The 25,597-nt window shown below is 50.1% G+C and overlaps 1 protein-coding gene across 4 annotated transcripts in view; it reads left to right on the forward strand.

Moving 5' to 3' along the window:
• Positions 1 to 25,597, forward strand: part of INSR (insulin receptor) — a 127,981-nt gene that overhangs the window by 93,253 nt on the left and 9,131 nt on the right. The window contains exons 10-19 of one of the 4 annotated variants that reach the window (XM_073889440.1): positions 2,780 to 2,981; positions 4,535 to 4,570; positions 9,621 to 9,892; positions 10,648 to 10,787; positions 15,882 to 16,041; positions 19,960 to 20,059; positions 21,346 to 21,413; positions 23,860 to 24,104; positions 25,121 to 25,231; positions 25,317 to 25,476. In XM_073889440.1, coding sequence (XP_073745541.1) covers positions 2,780 to 2,981; positions 4,535 to 4,570; positions 9,621 to 9,892; positions 10,648 to 10,787; positions 15,882 to 16,041; positions 19,960 to 20,059; positions 21,346 to 21,413; positions 23,860 to 24,104; positions 25,121 to 25,231; positions 25,317 to 25,476 — 1,494 coding nt within the window. Of the gene's footprint in view, positions 1 to 2,779; positions 2,982 to 4,534; positions 4,571 to 9,620; positions 9,893 to 10,647; positions 10,788 to 15,881; positions 16,042 to 19,956; positions 20,060 to 21,345; positions 21,414 to 23,859; positions 24,105 to 25,120; positions 25,232 to 25,316; positions 25,477 to 25,597 lie in introns of all 4 variants that reach the window. The other 3 variants (XM_073889439.1, XM_025863348.2, XM_025863347.2) reach the window with 3 other exon arrangements.

The raw sequence follows: 25,597 nt of genomic DNA on the forward strand, positions 1-25,597 counted from the left end.
TGGGAGCTGTCCCAGCTCTAAGATCATGTGCTATATGTATGCCTGTGACCTCATTCCCCGCCTGAGCTGAGGCTTGCAAACGTGATTTATCTCCCCAGATGCTTTATATAACTCAAGAGCAAGCACAGGCCTCAGCTTAGCTGTGAGCTGTTGGCCCTGCATTCAAGTAACCGAAACCACCAGCTTGAACCACCACCAGCAACAGCCCTTGGTGCTTCCCCTTTTTTTTTTTTTTTTTAAAGAGTAACAACTTCAATTCTGAAAGTCTAAATCTATCATTACAATGTGGCTATTTACACATGGCTTACTTTGTAATGATCACAAAGTTTATGGAATTGGTAAATAAACTTACTAAGGACAGATATGGTATGAATCCACCCATAGGAAGTCCCCAGAGGAGTCCCGTCCACAGAAGCGGAAGGTAGATGGTGGGAGCCAGGGGTTGGGGAGGGAGAGGGGAGTCAGTGTTTCATGGGGACACAGTCAGGGTTTGGAAAGATGAGAAAGTTCTGGAGATGGATGGTGGGGATGGTGCACAAGAGTGTGAATGTACCTAATGCCACTGAGCTGTGCACTTAGAAATGATTAAGATGACAAATTTTATGTTACCTGTATTTTACCACAGTTTGAAAAACATACATAAAATAAATAAGCTTACTCACTATGACTGGTAGTGGTTTCCCATTAGTATCACCAGTAGGGCTTTTTCCCCCCAGGCTTTATTGAGATATGGTTGAATTATAAGGTATTGAAAGGTAAAACTGTAAGATATTGAAAGTGCCCATCGGGATGATTTTGATATACCTATATGCCGGAAAGGATTTCTCCTAGGTGGTGAGTGAGTTCGTACATGCATCACTTGTATTGTGTGTGGGGGAACATTTGAGTTCGACTCCCGTAGCATGTTTCAGTTCTAGAATATGGCGTTATCGACTGCATTTTTAAAAATTGTGGTGGAATATATATAACACAAAATTGACGATCTGAACCATTTTTAAGCACACAGCTCGGCGGCACGAAGCGCGCTCACACTGTCCTGCAGCCATCCCCGCCCTCTGTCTCCAGAACTTGCCATGTCCTCAAACTGAGACTCTGTCCCCATGAAGATGGGCTCCCCACCCCCCACCCCACCCCCGGCTCCCACCGTCTCCTCTCTGTCTCTGTGGATGGGACTGTCCTAGGTGCCACATTACCGGTCCTTCCCCTGTGTAGTCACAGAAAAACCGTGGGACACTACGTGCCCTGCGGTGGGGGCCGGAGAAGGTAACGGGAGCGAGGAACTGTGTGTGGCCTGATCAGAAGGTCCTTTCCTCTCCAGAAATTTCTTAGGATCCTCTCGCACGAAGGAAACCCGACCGTTTTCCTCCATCCCTTATGCCATGACCAGTCCCTGTAATGGTTAACCCAGCCGGGTTAGTCTGTGTCTATTAATAAATGTTAGAAGTGTTCTTAAGAGTCCCTTGTAGCAATATCAGCTGGATAAATACTTAGGCTTCTGAGTGGATACTCGCCATTCACGGGACGGTACTTAGAGCCCATTGTCTCCAGGACCCATTCAAGGGGAGAGGAAAAAAAATGCCCAGTAGCCCCCGGGAGGCTCCAGGCACAAGGGCTGGTGGCGGGAAAGGTGAATCCCAGGGCCCTTCGTGGATGTCGCCTGGTGAGAGCAGCATTCATCCTCACAGTCGCACCCGAAGCATGTCCGTGGCCCGCACGATGGATGGCCGGTGTCCCTGGGATTGGACTCGGGGGTCGCGACACGGCCAGCTTCGGCACTTAAAAAACAACTTCGTGTTTTTGAAAAATGTCTTCCCCCATCTCGCCTCGCGTCGCTAGTCCAGAGTGTCTCCACCTCAGCACTGTTGGCCTTTGGGGGCTGGACCATTCTCTGGGGCCGGGGCTGTCCCGTGCCTTGTCGGACAGTGAGCAGCACCCCCGGCCTCAGCCCCCAGGTGCCAGAATCTCCTCCATCCCGCAGGATTCCTCACAGCCAGAATATCTCCAGACCTTGCCCAGTGTCCGGGGCTGGGGTGGGGTGGGGGTGGGGGTGGGGGATGGTGCCGAATCACCCCTCCCCCGCCCCTGACCCCGGGGAAGAACCACTGCTCTACTGATTTCTGGATTCCTGAGTGAACTGTAGATTCTTTCATTTGTAACCACTGGGTCTGTAGGTCGGACCCTTTATGTGGCCTCCCGTTACTTTATATGGTTGGCTGGCTGATTGATTGATTCATGGCACTGTCACCTGCCCCCTCAGCCTTTCTCTAACCCCACCTCCCACCTCCTGTCCCTCATTCTGTCCTGCTCATTACTTTGGGTTCTTGGTGTCTTTCGGCATGCCAGGGAAAGTCCTACCTCAGGGACTTTGCACTTGCTTTTTGCTCCGTCTGAACTGCTTTACACCAAGACGTGTGCGTAGCTCATTCCTTTCCTTCATTTGGGACTGCTCGGCAGTCACTTCCTCCGAGACCACCTCGTGAAAAGCATCAGCTTGAGACATCCTCTGTACGTTCACCCTGCGAGCTGACCCATGGTATATGTGTTTATGTTTCTTACGTGGCGCCCCCCAATTCCCAGCCACTAGATTGTAGGTTCCATGGGGCCAAGACATACTTGGTTACCTTAGTCTCCAGTCCGATGGGGTTATGGTGTCTTCTAGTTTCTGGAACACCCTGACATGCACAGGTGTCCCCAGCCCCTCTGAGAAGACCCCCTTGGCGGTGTGCATGTTGCGGGCTCAGGGGGAGGATCCGAGGCCACCTGCTCTGCCTGTCTCTAGGGTTGAAACTGCCGTCCCGGACCTGGTCTCCGCCGTTCGAGGCCGAGGGCTCCCAGAAGCACAACCAGAGTGAATACGAGGAGTCTGCCGGCGAATGTTGCTCCTGCCCCAAGACGGACTCTCAGATCCTCAAGGAGCTGGAGGAGTCCTCTTTTAGGAAGACCTTTGAGGATTACCTGCACAATGTGGTGTTCGTCCCCAGGTCAGGACTGTTCATTGGCTCTGTGTGGAGGGGGGGTCGTTAGGGGAACAAGATGAAGCGGGGACCCAGGGGGTGGGTGGGTAAAGGAGGAGATTCAATAGGAACCTCACCAGGAAGAGCAAATAAGCACTCCAAACAGGGACAAGTTAAAAAAAAAACAAAAAAAAAAAAACCCAAAAAACCCCACAAACCCTCAACATTTGCTTTCCCACGTGGCCCAAACTCTTTGTCCCAGCCTGGGGTCTCCGCCTGCGTTCTTAAACGAGCTCCATTAGGTTTTGCGGCACACCCTGAGGAATGCCTACTGGGCCCCATGTTTGATTTATCTTGAAGTCTCAAGCTCAGAGCATTCTCTTGTGTTCATCTCGCCAACCTTCTTGTCCTTCTGGAAATTTCTATGGCATCTTCAAAACCCGGAGGCTTCTCCTGTTTAAATCTGTTGAGTTTCCTTGAGGGAGGGAAGGGATGTGCTGATGTACATCGGCTCTGAGAGGGTTTGCAGTGAAGACGACCCCAGGCCACTCCTCTGTCATTGCCTCTCCCAGAGGCAGAGACGCTCAGGTAAACGGCAGGTGTCTCTCGATGCCTCAGTTTACTTATCTGCCACGTGCAGATAATAATAGTTCTTGTTTCTTAGGACTGTGAGAGCACGTGAGTCACCCAGGCTTCATAGCCTTGACCCTGTGGACGTTTGGAGCCAGCTCGTCCTCTGCTGTGGGGCTGTCCTGTGTAGGATGATGAGCCGCATCCCTGCCTCCACCCACCTGACACCAGCAGTGCTGTCTGCATCATATTAGTTCATGAGTCTTTAGAGTAGCCCACTGACGTAGCTGTCACCTCCCTTTCATGGGGCCAGAGCCGGTGTTTCTGAGCTGGCGAGGGATCCGACCCCGGATCTGGCTGCTGGTGTGGGGTGTGGGCTGTGAGATGCCTCTTATCCCGCCCCCTTACCGCCCTCAGCAGACGGGCCCCCCAGCAATGTCTGATGCAATGCGCTGTCTCCAGAGTGGATCGAAACCCCAAAAGGGTGACACTGGGATAAAATAAGATTTTAAAATGGGTCCCTTCAAATGCCAATCATCACTTCTCATAAGAATAGACGTTTTCCCAGAACCATCGATGTGTGACATTTAAAAAAATTTTTTTTCTTTCTTGCTTTTTTTCCCCCCCCGACCCTGAGTCCAAAAGAGCGCTAAATGTCAGAGCCCAGGCGTGGAGGGTGGGGGCAGTTACTGTTTTACCAGTTAAAAACAAAATGCTGCTGGACTTAAGGAAATGGCTGAGTCAGTTGTGATGTTTAAATGTAGTCAAGTTTGGCATCTGAGGGGGTACCCCAGCTGGCCAGGTCTCGGGGGAGGGGAGGGTATTTTCTCTGATTCTCCCCCGCCCGCCCTCCCCCCATGCTGTGTTCTCTGCATCTGATGGAGATGATGTGATTTGGGGGGTGGGAGATGTGGTCCACAGTCAAGGGCAGGGCACCCTTGGGCTGCTCGGAGGGAATGTGGCTGAATGAGTTCTGTCTGTCCTCAGAGTGGTTGGTTTTGTTTTCACAGAAAATCCTCTTCAAGCCCTGGTGCTGAGAACACTAGGTACGGCTCACCTGCAGGAGGTCTGCGTGACCACTGGGGGCTGCTCAGCGCAGGGCTGGCGGGCCAGGCAGGGCAGGAAGCATGCTGTGTGCCTTTGAGACTCCAGAGGCTTCCGTGGCCTTAATGCATGTGATGGGCTGCTCTGCAGATATTGGAGGCTTCACGAATTCATACGGGAACTGCCTTCACCCTCAAATGGGATCTGGGCACAAATCTGCACTAACACACTCTTACTAAAATGTAGAATCAGGGGTGCCTGGCTGGCTCAGTCGGTGGAGCATGTGACTCTTGATCTCTGGGTCAGGAGTTCGAACCCCACATTGGGGGCAGAGTTTACTTAAGAAAAAATAAAACAGAATAGAAGGGGGTACTTTCTGGGCACCTCTTAGATGCCACACATTTCCCCCCATGTGTTCACCCGCTGAACATTTATTTAAACATTTGTTTATTGGCACCTACGGTGTGGGCCCGACTACGCCTGGACCCCAGAATCTGAGGCATGTGCAGCAGGTCGTGGGGGGAGCCTGATCTGCAAACAGAATGTTTTTATTTGGGGTGGCAAGTGTGGGGCTGCAGGCGTGTGAGCCAAGGCGTGCCGTGTCGCTGAACTCCACTGAGGACAGGTGGGCTTTCCTTTGATTTGTGTCTTGAAGCTCCAAGGGGGCTTGTCCTGAAGGAGAGGACAGGCCGAGAGAGGCTGGGGAAAGGAAGGCCTTGGGATGAATCAGGGGCCCCTGGGAGGAGCCAGAGGGGAGACTGGAAAGGCAGGTCAGGGCCACGTGGAGGGATGCTACTCAGAGGATTTGCTTCTTGATTTTTTCAGGCCTATTTGTGTGGCCCTGATCTGACCTCTAGTGGCCATTTGGAATACAACCTGCAGAAAAGAAAGGCCTAGACATTTGAGGCTTGGGTCCATCCGCATCGGGGTTTCTCAAATCCCAGACGTTTGACATTTAGGGCCAGATCATTCTCAGTTGTGGGGCCTGCCCTGTGCACGGTAGGATGTTGAGTGGCATCTCTGGTCTCTGGTCTCACAATGCCAATAGCTTACGTGTTCCCCCAAGTAGTGACAACCAAAAATGTCCCCAGACACGTCAGATGTTCCCCCATGGTGGAGGGAGGGGCAGACTCGCCCCTGGTTGAGGACCACTGGTTTGGTATGAGATTGTGGGGTGTGTAGGCAGCGGAGAATGTGGGAACCCCAAACGACAGGTAGCGGGGGAGGGGGGCGACCGCATATACATTTGGCTTGTTTGATGAGACCTTTTCATGTTTGGACACCCATTTCTCAGTAGTTTTTCCTGAGGGACCCGTGTTGTGGTCATTTGGGAAAAGGCCCATTTATGCCTGGATGGAAATGTTCTGAATCTTGCTAACATGTCTTTGGTTTCCGTCCAAGAACGTCACTGGTATTGCAGATGGAAAGACCAGACAAAAAATCTTAATGCATGTCCCCCGCCCATGTAAGGTTTTTGTTCTGACTACAGTGCAGTAGAAACTAAAAATTGACTTCAAACATTTGAACAGAAAAGTGCTCCCTGGTGATTTAAAGTTGATTGCTTTGATACCTTTTGGGAGAAGCAGATTTTCATTAAAGTCCATTTGGAAAATAGTGGGAATGAGAATATCATGTACCTTAAATGTGTAGAATATCGCCAAAGCTGGGCTTTGATGCAAATTAGTAGCCTTACATGATTTTGCAAGTTAAGAAAGCAACCTAAAAAGGTAAAAATAGAAATGTATTGTGAGGGAGGGGAAATCGTTGAACTTGCAAATATAAGGATGAAAACCACAAATAACTAGAAGTAAAGCAGGTGATCTGAAACTAGGGTCGAAGGAAGATTTTAATGTTGCATTCGCTGGACAGTCTTGTGTTAATTCACTTTGAAGCTTTCAAAGTGGAGGAGGAAGGTTTTAATTTGATCTGATTCAAGATGAAGCAGAGAAAATTAAATATTCTAATAACTTTGGTGAATGAGTAAAAGTTACGTCCCCAAAAGGCCCTGGGCCCAGAGAATTTTATAGATGAGTTATTTCAAACTCTGTGATATAGAAACTTTTCTGAGCATAGAAATCTATGGAAATCTTTCCAGGTCATTTTATGAAATTAACATAACGCCCCTTAGCAGAACTTGATGTAGATGCTCTGTTGACAGAAACCCCAAGACCCGCTACAGTGAGACTTTAGATCCAAACGTCCTCAATGAAACAGTGTGCTGACAATATTGTTTCACGCAGAAGTACAAGGATGGTTTACGATCAGGAGATAACGATAATGCGTCAGGGGCCCAGTAAGGAAAATCATATGATAATCTCATGAGACAGTATTAATTAAAATTCCTAATTTAGGGAAACGAGCCAAAAAGAGGCCTTTTAGAAAAGCGGGAGCAGACTACTTCTGCTACAAGGTAAATAAATATTACCTCGATGAAACCAACAGCCAAGCTAACATTGTATTTAAACTGTCCCTGTTACATTGAGAAGGAAGCCCAGTGTCGTCGTTACTAAGTAACATTTTCCTGGGTATCTAGCCAATGCAATAAGACACAAAACAGAAATTAGGATAGCAAAGAATGGATTGTGGGAAATAATGTCATTGATATTCGCAGATAGCCCAGGGCAAGGGTAGACGTGCTGGGGTATTAACAGGCTGGACAGCCTGGCTGCCCATTTTTTTTTGTCAGTGAAGTTTTATCAGAATGCAGCCACTCCCATTTGTTTATATTTTGTGAACCCCCGCTCTCAAGCTACAATAGTCGTAAAGCCATTGAAAGTTGAGTAGAGATAGAAAGTACTTGGTGACACAGGCCCCACAAAATCCAAAATATTTACTTCCTACCATCGACAGGAAAAGTGTGCTGACTCTTTTTCTAGTGTGTTCCTTGGAAACCCAAGGATATCAACTATGAAGCTCTTAGAAGAGAGTTTGGGAAAGAAGGTACAATACAAATAAACAAAAAGCCCAGTGATATACTAGCAATAGCAATAGTTAGAATAGAAAACAGAGGAGACGATCCCTTTCATAATTGCCATACCACCTTGGTAACCCCATGGAGAATTAACTGTACAGGAAAAAATACAAACATCTGCTGAGCTCCAAGATTGTCCAGATACATGTGAAAGACTGTTTTGAATCATTTATAGAAAACTCACTGACGGTAGTGTTGATAACAGTGTTAATATCCTTAGTGAATAAACAGGGCAGCAGTAGGAACAGTGGGGAAAGCGCTAGAACATCATAAAAACAGAGGAGAAAAATGGACACTTCCCTAGAGAAACACAACGGACCAAGGAAGGAAAGACAAGCGCACACGGAATGGTATTAAGAGATGCAAACAAAGCAACAATGCCTTGTTTTTCAGTTAATCTTTTGGGTTGAAAATCTGCAAACAAACAAACAAAACCCGAAGAACCCTTTAACCCTGAGTACTGATGAGATTATCCTGAGGTGCAGTTTCAGGGGCTCCTGGTGAGAGCCCCCGGTCAGTAGAAAGTTCCCGCAGAGCAATTTCGCGGTATGGATGAACAGGCGTAGCCTAGCACTTTCCCTTCTAAGAGTCTAGTTTTAGGATCTAATAAGACAATACGACAATGATCAAAGCAATATTTATAAGAGCAAAAATCCCTGGGGATACTCTTATGCAGACATCCTCAGAGGTCCTGTGGGCTCCGTTCCAGACCCACTGTTGTAAGACAAATATCGCAATAAAGCAGGTCGCCTGAAGTTTTTGGTTTCCCAGTGTGTATGAATGTTCTACTGGAACCAGACTGTAGTCTACTAGGTGTGCCATAGCGTTACGTCGAACAAACCAGTATACACACCTTAATTAAAAAATATTGCTACAAAATGCAGACCATCATCGGGGCTTTCAGTGAGTCATACTCACCGATCACAGATTGCTGTAACAAATATGATAATAATAAGAAAGTTTGAAATAGTGTGAGAATCCCCAAAAAGGTGACCCAGAGACACACAGTGAGGAAATGCTGCTGGAAAATGGTGCTGGTAGATTTGGCTGATGTGGGGCGGCCACAAACCTTCTGTTTGTAAAAATGCAGGATCCGCAAAGCACAATAGAGCCAAGTGCAATAAAATGAGGTATGTCTGTATTAAATAAAATAAGAGTTTGGTTAGTAATTTATGGCTCATGCATTAAAATGAATATTTTCCAGTTTTCCAAGTTTTCTACAGTGAGCATGTTTCCTTTTGTAACAGGGAGGGAAAACCTTCACATTGAAAAAGACAAAACATAAAATCTGTGCTAAGTACTTAAGGCATTACGTTTTAAGGAAGCTCTTTGACGAATATTTCCAACAGAACAAGCGAACAAAGGATTACAAAGCTAGCTTGGTCCTCATACCTACACATAATATTTCTAGGGGAAAAAATTGCCTCCAGGAGACAGAAGGCAGTGGAATGATGAGTCAATTAAATTTTCTCTCTGCTTTTTGTGTTTGCGTGTTTATAAGTTTTTAGGCTATTGCATTTATTTCTTAATTTCTTCTTAATTGGGGGGAAATGTGTGTCGACTGCATTTTTTTTTTTTTTTTGGAGTTACCCTTACCAACCTGAGTGGTAAGATTTTTTTTTTTTTTTATCCAAGAACTGAAATTTAGTCACTACTATGATGCAGATGCCCTATATGGTCATAAGAATTAGAAGATGCATTTTACCTGTTTAGACAGATGATGCTGGCCAGTTGTTCGGGAGGCTGGGCTCATGAAAAGCTAGACTCTGACATGCTTTAGGAATTTTGTCTTTAACACTGACCCGGGGTGGCCGATTAATCTGCAACATGACAACCTGAAATCAAGCACGTTGAGGGGAATATTGGTGTGTGTCCCCTGCGCATGGTCCTGGAGCCCCCTCCCCTCGAGGGCGTCCTGGGAGCTGCTCTGGGTCGTAATTCCGGGCAACCTGCATTTAATCTGTGTGCTTCCTTGCATCCCCACCACACCAGTCTTTGATTCTGAGCCTTTCAATCTCCAGCATCGTTTTTGTCTTAAAGACGGCAACCGCATGACCGTGTGTGTCCTGCTGTCGTGACAGGCCATCGCGGAAACGCCGGGCCCTCGGGGACGTTGCCAATGTGACGGCAGCCGCGCCCACGGTTCCAGGTTTCCCCAACACCTCGACCAGCGCGCCCACGAGCCCGGAGGAGCACAAGCCCTTCGAGAAAGTGGTGAACAAAGAATCCCTGGTCATCTCTGGGCTGCGCCACTTCACTGGCTACCGCATCGAGCTGCAGGCTTGCAACCAAGACTCCCCCGAAGAGAGGTGCAGCGTGGCGGCCTACGTCAGCGCCAGGACCATGCCCGAAGGTGGGTGGTCCCGTCCCGGCGCCAGGAGACCCGGGGCTGACCAAGGGCCCACCCTCCGCCCGTTAGGCAGCGTAGATGTGTACTTGAACTTATCTGCCTTTGTCATTTCTTATTTTTATTTGCGGCTGGCTTCACTGAGATCCCAGCTGACATAACATTGTGTACGTGTAAGGTGTACGGTGTGTCAATTTGATACGCGTACGTATTGCAATATGATTACCACCGTGGCATTAGCTGCCACCTCCGTCACAACACGTGGTTACCACTTGTTTTTCTGTAGCAAGAATGCTTAAGATCCACTCTCTGCGTTCCCCCTTTTTAGATTCCACGTATAAGTGAGATCATACACTATTTGTCTTTCTCTGTCTGACTGATTTCACTGAGCAGAATGCCCTTAGGGACCATCCATATATGCCAATATTATTGTTTGATTACGCGAGTCATACATGGCCAATATATGAACTTTAGCAAAGACACATAAGCCATGAGAAATATAAAGTAAAATTAAGAAGTATGTATATGTATGGTATTAATCAGGGTTCTCCAGAGAAACAGAACCAATGGGATATGAGATAAATGGACAGATGGATAGATAGTTATGTAGACAGTCCTATGAAGAAGTGACTTTTACGTGTCCATTTTCCTTGTGGGAAAGTTACTCAAGCAGCTTGAGGTTGGTTGCTCAGCTGGTAGGTGGTGGAGGTGGTATTTGATCCAGGGGTCAGGTCCCGGCCTCTAAGCACTGCTCCTTACAGCCAAGGCAGATGACATTGTTGGCCCCGTGACCCACGAAATCTTCGAGAACAATGTCGTTCACTTGATGTGGCAGGAGCCAAAGGAACCCAACGGTCTGATCGTGCTGTATGAAGTGAGTTACCGACGCTATGGTGATGAGGTAAGACCCCCTGATGCTTGGGCACGTACCTCAGAGCTGTCGCTGGTACCCCCTTCCTCTTCTTAAATTCTGGCCCAAATACTTCTCCTATTAGATACGTTGTCATTAGGACTCCACGCCTTGATTTATAACTTTCCAGGGAGATGGGTGAGAAATGCCAGTCTGCACACTTATTTATTTCCTCAGTTTCTCCCATTGCTTCTCACATTTCAGCTCCGTCCGACAAGATGAATGATGGCTGCCTGCATTTGTGTCCCTCCTGACATGACAGGAGACCCATTTCACTTTAGACAGAGTTCTCTGAGTCTGGGGAGAAATCACTTAAGATCTTAATAAGGAACTTTGCATTTACTACCAGACACCGTGTGGGGTGGTGGGTGAACACAGAGATGCCCAAGATACAGCATCTAAGAAGAACAAAAAAGGAGCCAAGCTGTCCTGAGGGGTCACTGTGTCTCGCACATATGAAGCACTGTGCACACACGGTCATATCTCATTTATTGTATTTTACCACGTCTTAGGCATGACAAGCGGCCCCATGATTTTTATGGACTGCTAAAAAAAAAAAAAAAGATGCTGCCAATTTTGAGTTGGTGTTGCTTCTAAGCTCCCTTGCAATTTCAGAAATGCCAAAATGTGAAAATAACGTGCTCTCAGGACCGATGAAATGCAATAAATCCTCAGAATAACCCAGTGAGCTTGGTCTGGAGGCAGCCAGAATTTTTTTGTCCAGGATCCATAAGAATAAAGTCAGGATTCAAACCCAAGACTATCTGATGTTCTGATCAGAGGGTTGGCAGCTGTTTTTTTCTGTCAAGGGCCAGATACTGAACATATTTGACTTCCCAACTGGATGGCCTCTGTTGCAAATACTTAACTCTGCTGTTGTAGCTCGAAACCACCCTGTATAATGGGTATGGTTGTGTGCCAATGAAACTTTTTTTTTTTTTTTTTTACAAAAACAGGCAGCAGGCTGGCGTTGGCCAGCCCCCGCTCTAAGCCACGCCCGTAACTTCCCTGGGGTGGATCTCCATCCCCAGAAGGGCTGGGGTCTGCTCCTGCCAGGAGAGGCGCCGGCCAGGGCTTGAATCCGCCTGCGCACAATTCTCCCCTTGACTGTGGGACTTCAAGCAGATGAGTCGCATCACCTCCTTGGGTTTGACTGAGCCCTTTCCCTGTCCCAGACACAACCCTGAGTCCTTTGCAACCATCCGTTTGAACCTCGCGGTGACCCGACAAGGTGGGATCTGTTAGTGTCTCCTTTTTTGGCCAGGAGTATGGAGGAGCTGAGTGGACTTGCTCAGGGTCACACACCCAGCATCTTAAATCCAGACCTTTGTGCTCCTGAATCTACCATCTGCAGTTGAGGGCGGCCACTTAAGTCAGAGATTGTTTTCTGTAAATGGCCAGAGAGTTTAAGTTTTTAGTTTTGGGAGCCGTAACGTCAGGCTTGGGCATGAGGGCTTTTGTTTGTTTGTTTGTTTTATAGTAACAGCTTTACTGTGACACATTCACATACCATAAAATACACCCATTTCAAATACACAGTTCGGGTGCCTGGCTGGCTCATTCGGTGGAGCGTGCGACTCTTGGTCTCAGGGTTGTGAGTTCGAGCCCCACGTTGCATGTAGAGATTACTTAAAAATAAAATCTTTACAATACAATACAATAAAATATACAATTCAATGGTGGTTTTTAAAAAATTTTTTTTTACAGTTTTTAAGTATTCTCTACACGCAACGTGGGGCTCGAACTCACAACCCTGAGACCAAGAGTCGCACGCTCCACCGACTGAGCCAGCCAGGCGCCCCTATAATTCATTGTTTTTTTTTGGTAATTCACAGAGTTGTGTGACCATCACCACATCAATTTCAGAGTATTTTCATCACCCTAAAAAGTTCCCCCGTCCCCCAGTCTCCCCTGCCTCATCTCCCTCCAGCCTCTGTCAACCACTAACCTACTTTCTGTCTCTATGAATTTGCCTGTTCTTGACACTACCTATGAATGAATCGTACAGTACATGGCCCTTCTGTTGCTGGCTTCTGTCATTATCGTAACGTCTCCAAGGTCCGTCCACGTGGCGGCGCATGTCCAAGCTTCCTTCCTTTTCATGGCTGAGAAATCCTCCAGCATGTGGATGGATCACATTTTGTTACCACTCACCCATAGATGGACATTTGGGTCATTTTCGCCTTCTGGCCATTGTGAGCAATGCTGCTTAGAGCATTTGTGTGCAAGTGTTTGTGTGGACGCATGGTTTCAGTTCTCCTGGGTGCATATCAAGGGATGGAGCTCCTGGGTCCTGTGCCAACTCTTTTAAGGAAATGCCCACTCTTTCCCCAAGGGGCTGCACCATTTTATATCCCCCCGGGTAGCATCTGAGGGTTCCAGTTTCTCCACATGGTTGCCGATACGTGTTCTAGGCTGTCTCTCTGATTAGAACCGTACTGGTGGGTGTGAGTGGTATCACACTGTGGTCTGGATGTGTATTTTCCTGATGGCTCATTTGGGCTCGAGTTTTGTGCCTTTCCCTGAACCCATGGGACTCTTCAGCTTCAGGCAGCTTCCGGCAATTTAGCATCAGCCCTGGAACTGGGGTGGGGTTGAGGATGGGAGGCAAGGAGGAGGGGCAGCTTCCAAAGGAAGTTTGGGATGTTGTGGGCAGCAAGGAAGAGAATATGGATTCTGGGCAGTGAGCATCACGTTTCCGCTACAGACCCTCCTTGGTTTTATTCCTGCTGCTGTGACCAACTCTTTCCCATTTGCCTGGAATTTGCCCGTGTTGAGCATTGCAGTCCTACATCCTAGGAATCCCTTGGTTCTGGGTAAACTGGGACAGTTGGTTACCCTATTGGCCTTGGACCTAACCCTAAATTCTCCCAGCTGTCTTTGGCTGGACTGTCTCCCCATTCCTGGAGCCCAAGGGTCACCAGTAGGAATCCCCACTAGAGCCTCTGCCCCATATGGCCCAGCCCCAATCCCAGATAGACTGGCCCTATTTGCCCTTTAGGGGAACAGAGATTTAGGGGGGGAGGGAATGGGAGAGAGTGAGAGATTATAATCACCTTTTAAAAAAACCTTTTCATAGACAAGATGGCGGATCATCTCCATTTTCCTTTATTGCCTAGCATTGCTTTGATAAAGTAAGAAAATAATGTTAACAAAATTTTTTTTATACACCATTAGTACTGTTGGGGTATGATTTTGCCAGTTCTACAAAATTCTCTCCAGCATTTGGTGGGAGGTCTTCTTCTCTTTCTTCTTCTTCTTCTTTTTTTTTTTTTTTTTGGTATTTGCTAGACTGATAGCAGAAATCACCTCTAGCTGCATCACTTTCGAATCTCTCTCTCCTTGAACCTCGCATTCAAGTCATTTGCCCTCCTACTTCGTCCCCTCTCTGCCCAGGAGACCCTGGCCCCAGGGACCGCCCCCCTCCCTGAAAGGAATATCGCTTTTTAATTTTGGTGCTCTCCTATCCTTTGCTTCAGTGTCTTTCATGGTTTTGAACTTCTCTGTTGTTGGCACAAACTTTCATATAATTGGCTTCTTTACTCTTAGTCAGGTTTCGCTTCTCGTTTCGCTTTTTGTTTTTGATTCTCGGTGTCTGTGGAGACAGCTGCCTCAGGGTCTAGTTCCTCCTGTTCATGCTCCCTTCCCTCTCCTTCGCCTCTTGAGGTGTGTGGGGTCCATGGCTGGCCTTGGAGGGTACATTTCCCCTTTGTCCCCGATAGCAACTACCTTCGGTTTCTATATTTGCTTATTTGTCCCTTTCTACTTGGTGACTCATCCGACTTGGACGAACCTTTGGACCAGAGCCCCCACCCCCTGCCACCAGCCCGATCCAGCCTGATCTGTTTTCTTGCTGTTATTGTCACATGATGAGCACGGGAGTTTTTACGTTTCTTTCTCTGCCCACTAAAATTTTCCAGTCCAGCCCTCTGCATGCACTATTAACTTGGAGCTGTTTTGGAAAGTTTTTTAAAATTTGGCCCGACGCGTGCAGGGTTCATGGTCCCACTTCGCAGTGAGTCTCTCGCCTCTCCTACTAAGCTCTGGGTTGATCTCTGTTTACACGGTGATCACTGGGGTGTGTGTGCTTTACTTATCTCCTCTCTGTTTTCAGAGATTGAAGTAGGTCCCAGCTCTTTCTCAGAATGGTCAAGTAAATCGAATCAAAGCAAAAGGCTGCACCAGGGGAAGGAAGGAGCTTTAAAATTTGTCCTTAAGACATTAAGTCCATGCATATGTAAGCCCATGCATGTGTTTGGTTCTGGGGCCAGGAGGTGTGTGTGGGGGCAAAGTCTGAAATTTGATTTAGGTCATGTGGGGCTCTTCTTTCCCGTCCTTCTGGGACTTTCTAGAGGCCTGGTGACAAGGCCTCACAGTGGTTCCAAAAAGGTTGGGAGCCAGATGGTTCTGGATTCAAGGGTGGTTGGCCCAGCCACTTACCAGCTAGGAGCCCTCCGACCAACCATCTCGTCTCTTCAACCAGGGGTCGGCAAACTATTTTTGTACGCATGTTCTTGTACAGCTTGAGCTCTAAGGATCGCTTTCATATCTTAAAATGGCTGGAGAAAAAAAATTCAAAACGTCGAGAGAAGAAGTGTCACGACACGTGTCAGCTTAACGTGAAGTTCAGCGTTAGGTGTCCATGACGTTCCGTGGGCACACGGCCATGTCCGTTTGTGGACGGATGTTATGGATTTGGGCTTGGTCCCCAGCTGCTTTCATGCTGCCACAGCAGAGCTGAGTGGGTCACAGTGACCGTCCAGCCCCCTTGACAGCCAAGGTTCGCGGACCTTCCCCCGGGCCCGCAGCATGAGGCCGAGCCCCAGTGGGGTCGTCATAGGAAGGAAATGAGCCGATCCAGGGCGAATGCTTGGCTTGCAGTTTAGGAAGGGTTGGCTGTTATCAGTGATGACAGCCTCCACATCCCCATCCTTCCCCGGAGAGCGAGCGTGCGGAAATTCTGATGGTCCTGATGCGGCTCAAGTGCGCAGTGCCCTGATCGAACCTTCCTTCCAAGGGTGGACGCTCCCGAGTGGCAAAGAAGGACCCCCCACACCCGCCCCCTTTCCTCCCCTTGTCTTCCAGGAGCTGCACCTCTGTGTCTCCCGCAGACACTTTGCTCTGGAGCGGGGCTGCAGGCTGCGCGGGCTGCCGCCAGGGAATTACAGTGTGCGAGTCCGGGCCACCTCCCTGGCAGGCAACGGCTCATGGACAGAAGCTACCTATTTCTACGTGACAGACTATTGTAAGTCTGCGCTTGGGGCTGGGCGTGGCAGGGCATTGCAGAGGATGGCCGGGGAAGCTCGGAGGCTGTGCCCGCGGGCCCTGGACTTGACCTCTGAGTCTGCTGACTGCTGCTGTGTGACCTGGGCAGTGTGCTTGCCCTCTCTGAGCCTGTACGTTCTCATCTGACCATGGGGATAATAATAGGAATCCCGCCCCCCCCGCCCCCAGCCTTGGAGGTGAAAGGAGGTTTTAGTGACATTATGAAGGTCAAGTGGCTGGCCCAGGGCACGTCTGATGAACACATTAGCTCCTGTTACTCGTGTCCTGATACTTGACTTTTGATGGGTTGTGCCCTCCAGGGGAGGACACAGGAGCTTGCCTGCTGAGTCTCAGATGTGCTCTTGATATGCAGGCAGTGAATGCTGCCGTTGGGTGAGCAGGACACGCTGTGGACAGGAGGGTGGGCGGCTGGGGAAGGCTGAACTGGTCAGGGAAAGCTTCCTGGAGGAGGTGCCTCTTGACTGAGACCCAGAAGAATATACAAGTGGGGACAACAGAAGACGGTCATCCTGGCATGTGTCAGGAGCCTAGACACTTGAATGAGTGAACAAATGACTTGGAAGGAGGGGAAATTCTAGACCAGGAAGAGGGGGAGCTTGGGTGGGAGGGGGTGAGACAGGGCTCCTCCTTGGCCGACTGGATTTTCACATACCAGGCCTGGTGGGCCTTCGGAAAGTGGGAAGTGATTCTTGCTGGGAAGGCTCTGGCCAGCGTCAGGGCTGGGACGAGCATCTGGACACCAGCTGGGTGTGCGGCGCCGCGCTTCTGATCCTGCCTAGTGGAGGGAGCACAGACCCTGCCAGGTTAGGAGCACGGTTCCCAGCAAGACGGCCCTCACTTCAGATGCCAGATGCAAGTTGGGGGTTCTCCAAGCCCCCCACACTTCTGACCAACTGGCAACAAACTCAGGGGTTCCCACGACCCCCTTCAGATACAGTCATTTGCTCGATCAGCTCATAGAGCTCAGGAAAATGCTATATTACAATGACGGTATTATTATAAAGGCTATCAGTAGGGACCACCCAAGTGAAGAGACACCCAGGGGAGGGTCGGGAGGGTCCAGGACACTGAGCTCCTGTGTCTTCTCCATGTGGAATCAGGATGTGTGGTGCCGCCCTCCCCGCATGCCCATGTGTTCACTAGCCAGCAAGCTCCTCCTGAGCTTTGGTGTCCAGGGTGTCACTCGCTAGGCATTGCTGATCGCATCGTTGGCTGTGTGATGGAACTCCATCTGCAGCCCCTCTGCTCTCTGGAGGTCAGGCCGGCGCAGGCCCCAACCTTCCAATCACGTGCGCGGTCTGCTGGTGACCAGCCCCCATCCTGGGTCATCTCATCCCAAAGCATAAGCTCAGGTTGTGTTCCAAGGGGGATGTCAATAACAAAGACACTCTTAGTACCCAGGATATTTCAAGGATTTGGAATCTCTCTCTCAAAAACCAGGGATGCCGTGAATTTAATTCCAAGGAAAAATATCAGAGTGGGAAAAACATCGGTGATATCATTAACAAAGAGTTAATATCCTTGATATGAAATGAAGATATATGTGTAGGACATGAGTAGAAGATATATGTAAATCCTAACACAAGAATAGGCAAAGAACATAAATAACCGATTTAAAATGAAATATAAAGATAAAAAACATAAGAAAAAAAGTCCAACCTCAAAGCCACATCAAAAAAAAAAAGCAAATTAAAATGAGATGTGATTTTTAACTTATTGAATTGGCAAGGCTTTTGTTTCTGTTTAATTATAGTACTTAGTGTTGTTCAAATTATGGACACATGAACTTTTTTTTCATGATTGGTGAGTGCTAAAATATAGTACTTTATTTTTGAAAAGATTTTTTTTTTTATTTGAGAGAGCAAGCAAGAGAGAGAGCATGAGCTTGAGGGGAGGGGCAGAGGGAGAGGGAGAAGCAGACTCCCTGCTGAGCAGGGAGACCGGTGCTGGGCTCCATCCCAGGACCCTGAGATCATGACCCAAGCCAAAGGCAGATGCTTGACCTGAGATCATGACCTAAGCCAAAGGCAGGTGCTTGATCGACTGAGCCACCTAGGTGCCCCTGAAATATACTACTTTTATAATATGTCTCAAACATCTTATAAAGGATCTTACTATGTGAACCGACAGTTCTGGTTCTAGAAATTTATCCTGAGGAAATGATCAGAGATGTCCAAAAAAGATACATGTTCAGGGAAATGCAGTCCAGCATTATCAAAGATAGCAAAAAGTCTGGAGAATTAAAACAATTCTTTATTTTACAGTGGGGAGGCAGGCAGGGCACCCAAGGTGCAAATTTTAAGGAGGCACTCACTCCCAGGGGCTGACCCTGCATCTCCATGACTCAGAGCAAGAGTCCTCAAATTTTGCACCCTGGTGCTTCCCTTTCTTCACCCTGGTTCCATGGCCACGGGAATCGGAGGCGTGAGCAGTACTGTGGGGTCTGGGAAGCTGAGACGGGGTGTGGGGGGTGCAGCCTGGCTCTCAGATTGTGTCCCCAGACCCACTAAGTCCCGGCAACTTGGTGACCTCCAGCTTCCCTGCTCCTGAGGAAGAAGGGACAAGGGGGAGAGACATGCAGACAACCCCATGTGGCCATAGGTTCCCTTTTCTCATGTCCCATTCAATCACCAAATATTTACAGAGTCTTTCTGTGGCCAGGAGCTGCCGGGGAGGGGAAGGAGGCAGTTTCTTGTTATTCAGGGAGGTTCAGGAGGGTGTCTCAGGGTCTTGCTGGCCACGGAGGGCAGCGTGGGGCCGTGGCTAAGCACTTCTTCAGATGGCCCGGCTTGAAATCCCTGTTCCACCGGGGGTCACTTGTGGGATTTGGGGAAAGACCCCTCCCGTCTCTGAGCCTCTTTTCCCAATCTGTTAACTGGACTTAGTCACGGTCCCTTCCACCTTGGCTTATGTGACGATTAAGTAAAACCAACCAGCACAGAGCACTTCAAATAGCCTTTGGTGTTTTCCTAAGTGTTTGGTAAACCACTGTTGATAGGAAAGACCTTGGGGACCAGGGAGCAGGTTCCCCCTGGGATTCCATAGAACCCATTTTCCTCCCTGGCTTCAGAGAGCCTGAATACACGGGCATGTTTATAAATGCAGACAACTTGGCCTTACATGCAAATTTTTAAAAAATGACGGCTCCATAGCATTTCTTCGGTGAATTTAAAAGGATTCTTTTGAGGGGAGGACCGCCTAGCACACAGGGCCCTTCCTAGTGAGTTTTTCATCTGTGAGAGGTGCTGTTGGGATTAAAATTAATTTGCAGGGCCCCCTGCAAAATGAAAATGCAGGTCCCCTTGTTTAAAAATTATTAAGACTCTTTTTTAAGATTTTATTTATTTGAAAGAGCAAGAGAGCACGAGTGGAGGGGGAGGGACGGAGGGGGAGGGAGAAGCAGGCTTCCTGCTGAGCAGGGAGCCCGATGTGGGGCTCGATCCCAGGACCCAGGGATCGTGACCTGAGCCGAAGGCAGACGTTTAGCCGACTGAGCCACACAGGCGCCCCTAAAAATTATTAAGACTTTCAAGATGGTGACAGTGGAGTGTTAGGGATCAGGGCCCTTCCAAGTGTGGGGACTTGGGCGACGGCCTGGGTTGCGTGCCTGTGAGGCTGGCCCCGGGGGGGCAGGTGGGAGGAGGCTGACGGTAGGCAGTGGTCTGGGGGTCAGGGCCTCTGAGCCTGGCGCCCAGCCCCGTGGAGCAAGCTAGTGTTTTGGGACTGCTGGAAAAGAGGGGCGGGGGAGACCAGGGGAGAGGCTCGGGAACAAGAGAAGGGGCAGGTGCATGTACCCCACCATTACAGGCATAGGTGTGATTTGTGATATGAACACATTTTGATGTGAACCATTTATTTTCTTATTCTATTTCAGTAGATGTCCCGTCGAATATTGCAAAAATCATCATCGGCCCCCTCATCTTTGTCTTTCTCTTCAGTGTTGTGATTGGAAGTATTTACCTGTTCCTGAGAAAGAGGTGGGTATGGTGGTGTGCTGGTAGATGGTTAAAGACTGGCTCTCCAGGAAAGAAAGTATGCCTAGATCTGGCGAGAGCTATGGCTAAGTTTATTATAAATTTGACTGACATAAGGAATGGGAATAGCACGCAACTAACAGGTAATGATCATAATACCATTTGTAACACTCTCTCCTAAATTCCCCCTAGCTGGTTGATTCTCACCAAATGTTTTGGTTGATTTTTCTTTTCCCCCCTGAACCTTTGTATCTACAGCAAACCTGGGGTGGCAAGTGATGAATGAGCATGGCTCGACCTGAGTGTTGATTGATACTTTGTTTTCATTAAAGAGCAAGGTAAAAATGAACTAAGATGTGTAGGTTCATCAACGAAGAAGTGACTTCGCTCAGTCACGTAGTAACTCTTAGATGCTGCAGGAACATTTTGTCAAAAAAAATTTTTTTTTGCCATTTGCAAATCATGGCCACAGAGATGACATCCTTTTTTGTTTGTTTGTTTAAGATTGATTTATTTTAGAGAGAGAGAGAGAGAGAGAGCGAGAGCGCAGGGGGTGGGGCAGAGGAAGAGAGAATCCCAAGCCGACTCCATGCTGAGCACAGAGCCCGATGTGGGGCTTGATCCCAGGACCCTGAGATCATGACCTGAGCCGAAATCAAGAGTTGGCCGCTTCACTGACTGAGCCCCCTAGGCGCCCCGAAATGACACACTTTTAAGCTTATTCTGCATTGTTAACATTTTTTGCCATCACTTTCTCAAGCCTGGACAGAAAACAGAACAATAGATCAAGTCGTGGTTTGTACCGTTCCTGTTTCTTTCTATGATGTAAATATTCCTACTGTGGCCAATTTCTAGCTACAGACATACCACTGATGATAGTAAGAAGCAATATGATAATTAGGAAGTGGTGAGTTTTGCTTTCAATGTCATTTTATTTAATTGTAAGCCTATGTCATTTAATTTTGGACGATGGCTGTATTAATAACCTGCTCTCAGATTTCCTGAAAACTTAGCAGTTGTCTCTCATGAGCTGGGATGAGAACAGCCAAGGGCGAGTGGCTTGTAGGTGTTACACGGACAGCCACAAATTACAGTGTATGGTCCCATGTTGATGTGCGTAAGTAGCTGTCTGATGGGCTTCTACTTCTAACACCCCAGACTATCCAGGATCATGTGGATGCTGCTGCTAAGGGTTGTCATTGGCACTGGGGAGCTTGTAACCCCCCGTGTGAGTGACCCAGAGCCCCGTGAGAATATCAAGCTGGAATGTCTGCCTTTTTCTCTTCCAGGCAGCCGGATGGGCCACTGGGACCGCTGTATGCGTCTTCAAACCCCGAGTACCTCAGTGCCAGTGATGGTGAGTACCATCCCTCTACCCTGGGGTGGCCAGAATCCTGCCTTTTGGGGCCCCTGGCTGTCACTTCAAGTGCAAGTCAGGGGTTGGCACCTGGGGCCTGGGGAGGCTGAGATGAGCCCTCTGGTTCACGTGAGCTCGCAGACCTGCCCCTTGCTGCAGAGACCGAATTACTAAGAGCAGCCAGACACCCGCCGTCTGGCGCCTGTTTGGATGGGCTGATCTAGCTGGTCTGGGACCCGTGGGCTGGGCTGGGAGGCTGGCAGAGAATCTGGTGTCCCAGCTGTTGGGGGCTGGTGGTGGAACCTGGGACCTGTGCCAGAGACTGCACCGAGGGTCAGAGCCAGAGGGCCGTGTACGGACTTGCCGTCCAGGTTGGGGGTCAGGAGCCAAAATGAGACACTGGGGATAAGGGGCGGGGAAGACAAGAGTGAAGGGTAAGGTGGGGTACGCAGGAGGCTGTGTGGACTGACGCCTGTATTTCCCTCGATTGTACATTGAGCAGCCCCTACAGATGAGGCTCTCCTTCCGAGGAGAAAGCGTCTGCCACGTTACAAGTTTCCAAAGCCCTTCACACAGCAGAAACCAAAAAGTGACTTTCGAGGCGTGAACGCTGTTGCCTGGCAGGATGCTGCCATGGGATATGGGGGTGGTGTTTTCAGGGACACCCAGGATTTGTTTTGATCAGGTCCGATAGGGGAGTGTGGGAGACGGTGGACGAGAACCTTTATTGTGGTGTCCTTGGGAAGGCACGGCACGGCACGGCACGGCACGGCGGGATAAGACCAAGGACTCGCTATTTTGAATGATTTCACTGGGTTCTGGGGTGTAGGGGCTGGCTCTGGGGTGATCGGGCCCCCTGGGCGGGGGTTAAGGCTTGGGCTCTGGATCGGTGGTTTTGCAGATAGAAGGTGCTCTCACAGGCAAGTCATTTACTGTCTCTAGGGATTGGCTGCCCCTGGGAGGAGCCGTCCCTCCAAGGTCATTGAGGCCCCAGATGCTAAAGCATCAGAATAGGGAAACTAGGAGAGGTGGGCATTCCAGGTGGGAATGTGTGCAGGGAACAGGAGCAGGAGGGAGTGAACATGGATGGGGGTGCCTCCTCCCCCAGCTTGGGGATGGCATTGTTAGCCCACTTCGGAGGTGGGGAAGCTGAACCTCAGGGCTGCCACTGGACCCCACGGTAAGGGGTGAGGCCAGGATGGCTGTGCAGGGCTGCCTCTGCACCCTACCGCCCTGCTTCCTTCTGGGAATGCAGGAACGGCCGAGGGCACAAGGGTGCCCGGTGAAAGCTGGAAATTGGACCTCAAGGGTCTCTAAGGCTGGGAGGGCCTGGGCCAAGGGGAACGCACAGGGAAAGATCCAGGCTTGGAGCCCCGGGGGATAGGGTACCCCCATTGAGCATCTGTGTGTGCTCATTTGCCTGAGGCCCTAGTGACCGAATCGGTTTGCTGGGGCTCCTGTAACAAACACTATGGACCAGATGGCTTAGGAAACAGAATTTTATTTCTTCACGGTTCTGGAAGCTGGGAGTCTGAGATCAAGGTGTCAGCAGGGTTGGTTTCTCCTGAGGCCTCCCTCTTTGGGCTGTGTCCGACTGTGTTCTCCCAGGTCCTCACATGGTCGGCTTGTGTGCGTGTCTGTGTCTGAATGTCCTCTTCTTAGAAGGACACCAGTCATATGGGATTAGAGCCCCCCCACTGACTTCACTTGATTGTCTCTGGAATGGTCCTGTCTTTAAATACAAGTTACATTCTGAGGTACCAGGATTAAGACTTCAACATAAATTCTGGGGGGGGCACAATTGAGCCCCCCTTCGGAGGAAAGCAGGAACCATTTTGGCTTTTCTTATGAGGCCTTTGTGCATTCGTCTGCAAATTTGTTTGCTGTGTAACAAACCTCCCCAAAGTTAGTGGCTTGAAACAACCAGCATTTCAATTCGGTGGGTCCGCCACCTGGGATCTGCTCAGCCGGGCAGATCTTTTGATCTCGCCGGGGCTCATTCACATGGCTACAGGCTGCCTGCCGATCAACTGGTGCTGGGTGGTCTCGGATGGGCTCACTGGTACGGCCAGCAGTTGGCAGGCTGGCTGGTCTTCCATCCCCTTGGCACTTCGCAGAAACAACAGCCTCAGATGGGAAGTAGCGTTGTGGGGTGGCGGGGCTCTGAAATCAGACCGAAAGGACAAGGAGGCAGGCTCAGCTCGGCACATACCGGCCAGAACCCTGGACTGGTGGTGGCTCCTTCCCAAGCCTCTGCTCTCCCCTCCATGAAGGACAGGGACCCACACCTGTCCTGTTCTTGGCTCTGTGCCCGGTGCCTGGCACAAGTCCTGGACCACAGAAGTCCCTTAATGAACATTCGCCAGTGGGGGGGCCCCGGTGGGAGGTGGCTGGGGGTCCCCCCCGGGGGTCCACCAAGGACGCTGTGTAGATAAATGAGGAGTAGTCTTTCCATGTTCTGTGTATGTGCCGGATGAGTGGGAGGTGCCTCGGGAGAAGATCACGCTCCTGCGTGAGCTGGGGCAGGGCTCCTTCGGCATGGTGTACGAAGGCAACGCCAGGGACATCGTCAAGGGCGAGGCGGAGACCCGCGTGGCGGTGAAGACAGTCAACGAGTCGGCCAGTCTGCGGGAGAGGATCGAGTTTCTCAACGAGGCCTCAGTCATGAAGGGCTTCACCTGTCATCACGTGGTGAGTCCTGCATTTGCCCCGAAGCGGACAGAGGTGTCCTTTCGTGCCTGCTCCCCTGTTCCTCCCTCCTCTGTCCTTTCTCCTCCTCCCGCACGAAGCAGGAGGACTCTAGGTGTGGACCCCCGGTCTGTCCCCCACTCTGCTAAGCACCCTAAAGGTGTGGGGGAGGCTCCATCCCTTCTCCCTTCTCGAATCCTGTCCTGCCCCCCCTTGCACGGAGCCGGACTCCTTCCCTTGCTTTCCAGAATCTTCTGTCTCTTCCCTCTTCCTGGCCCCTTTGTAACCCTGAAACACGTGATGGTTGGTTCGCCCCATCCCTGCCCCCGCCCCGAGTCAGCCCAGACTCTTCCCAGGCTGCTGCTTCCATGTGGCCCCACAGCTTCTCCTTGAGCCTTGTGTCGTTTCTTCCCTGCCACGCGTGGCTGAGGGGATCTGCTCTGTGCTGAGCCCCAGTCTCATCTCTTCGATGCAGCAGATGCCTGCCCTCTTACGGAGCTTCCAGGACAGCCGTGAGACAGACCCTAAACCCAATAAGTTCCTCATGGAGGATGTTAGGAGCCGATGCTGTGGCAGGATGGAACAAGAGAGCAGAGTCAGGGGGCTGGGCATTTGGGAGTGGGGAAGGTGTCGTAAGGATGGAGGGACTGAGCTTTGTGGACGTGGCAGGGAACAGAGGGTCTGGCAGAGGGAACAGCAAGTGCAAAGCCCTGGAGGTGGGAATGTGCCTTATGTGCTCAGGGCCCCCTAGGAGATCTCCAAGTGTCTGCCTTGGAGTGTTGCTGTGTGGGGGCATGAAACTCTGCTCCCCCACCCCGCCAGACTGTGACTCCTGAATTCTCCTTCCCTCCCCCGACCCCCCTGTCCCCCCAAGGCATTGACCCTGGCATTTGAGATAGACAGACCAGGGCTCCCCATACAGGGTGCTGTGTGTGACGCAGACATCAGACAGGGAGACCTTGGTGATGGAAACCCTCTCCCCGACCCTCACCCAAGATCGCTCCGTGCTTGCTCTGCAGGTCCGCCTCCTGGGGGTGGTGTCCAAAGGCCAGCCAACGCTGGTGGTGATGGAGCTGATGGCTCACGGTGACCTGAAGAGCTACCTCCGCTCCCTGCGGCCGGAGGCTGAGGTGAGCTGACTCTGGGGACCTGGCGGGCACCCGCTCCCAGCTGGGGGCACCCGGGTCCCTCAACGCAACCCCGTTTCGACTTTAGAATAACCCCGGCCGCCCTCCCCCTACCCTGCAAGAGATGATTCAGATGGCGGCAGAGATCGCCGACGGGATGGCCTACCTGAATGCCAAGAAGTTTGTGCACCGGGATCTCGCAGCCCGAAACTGCATGGTCGCCCACGATTTCACTGTCAAAATTGGAGGTGCGTCTGGCCTTCTGCTTGGAAATGTGTGGGCTGGCCCAGTTTGATTGCAGAAGGAGTTGTCTGCCCTGAGTGGTTGAGTCTTTGCCAATAGTGCAAAGAGGGCCCAGTCCTCAGACTG

Source organism: Callorhinus ursinus, unplaced genomic scaffold, assembly GCF_003265705.2.
Source record: "Callorhinus ursinus isolate GAN/ISIS: 27379988/994484 unplaced genomic scaffold, GSC_fseal_2.0 scaffold107, whole genome shotgun sequence".
NCBI classification, from domain to species: domain Eukaryota; kingdom Metazoa; phylum Chordata; class Mammalia; order Carnivora; family Otariidae; genus Callorhinus; species Callorhinus ursinus.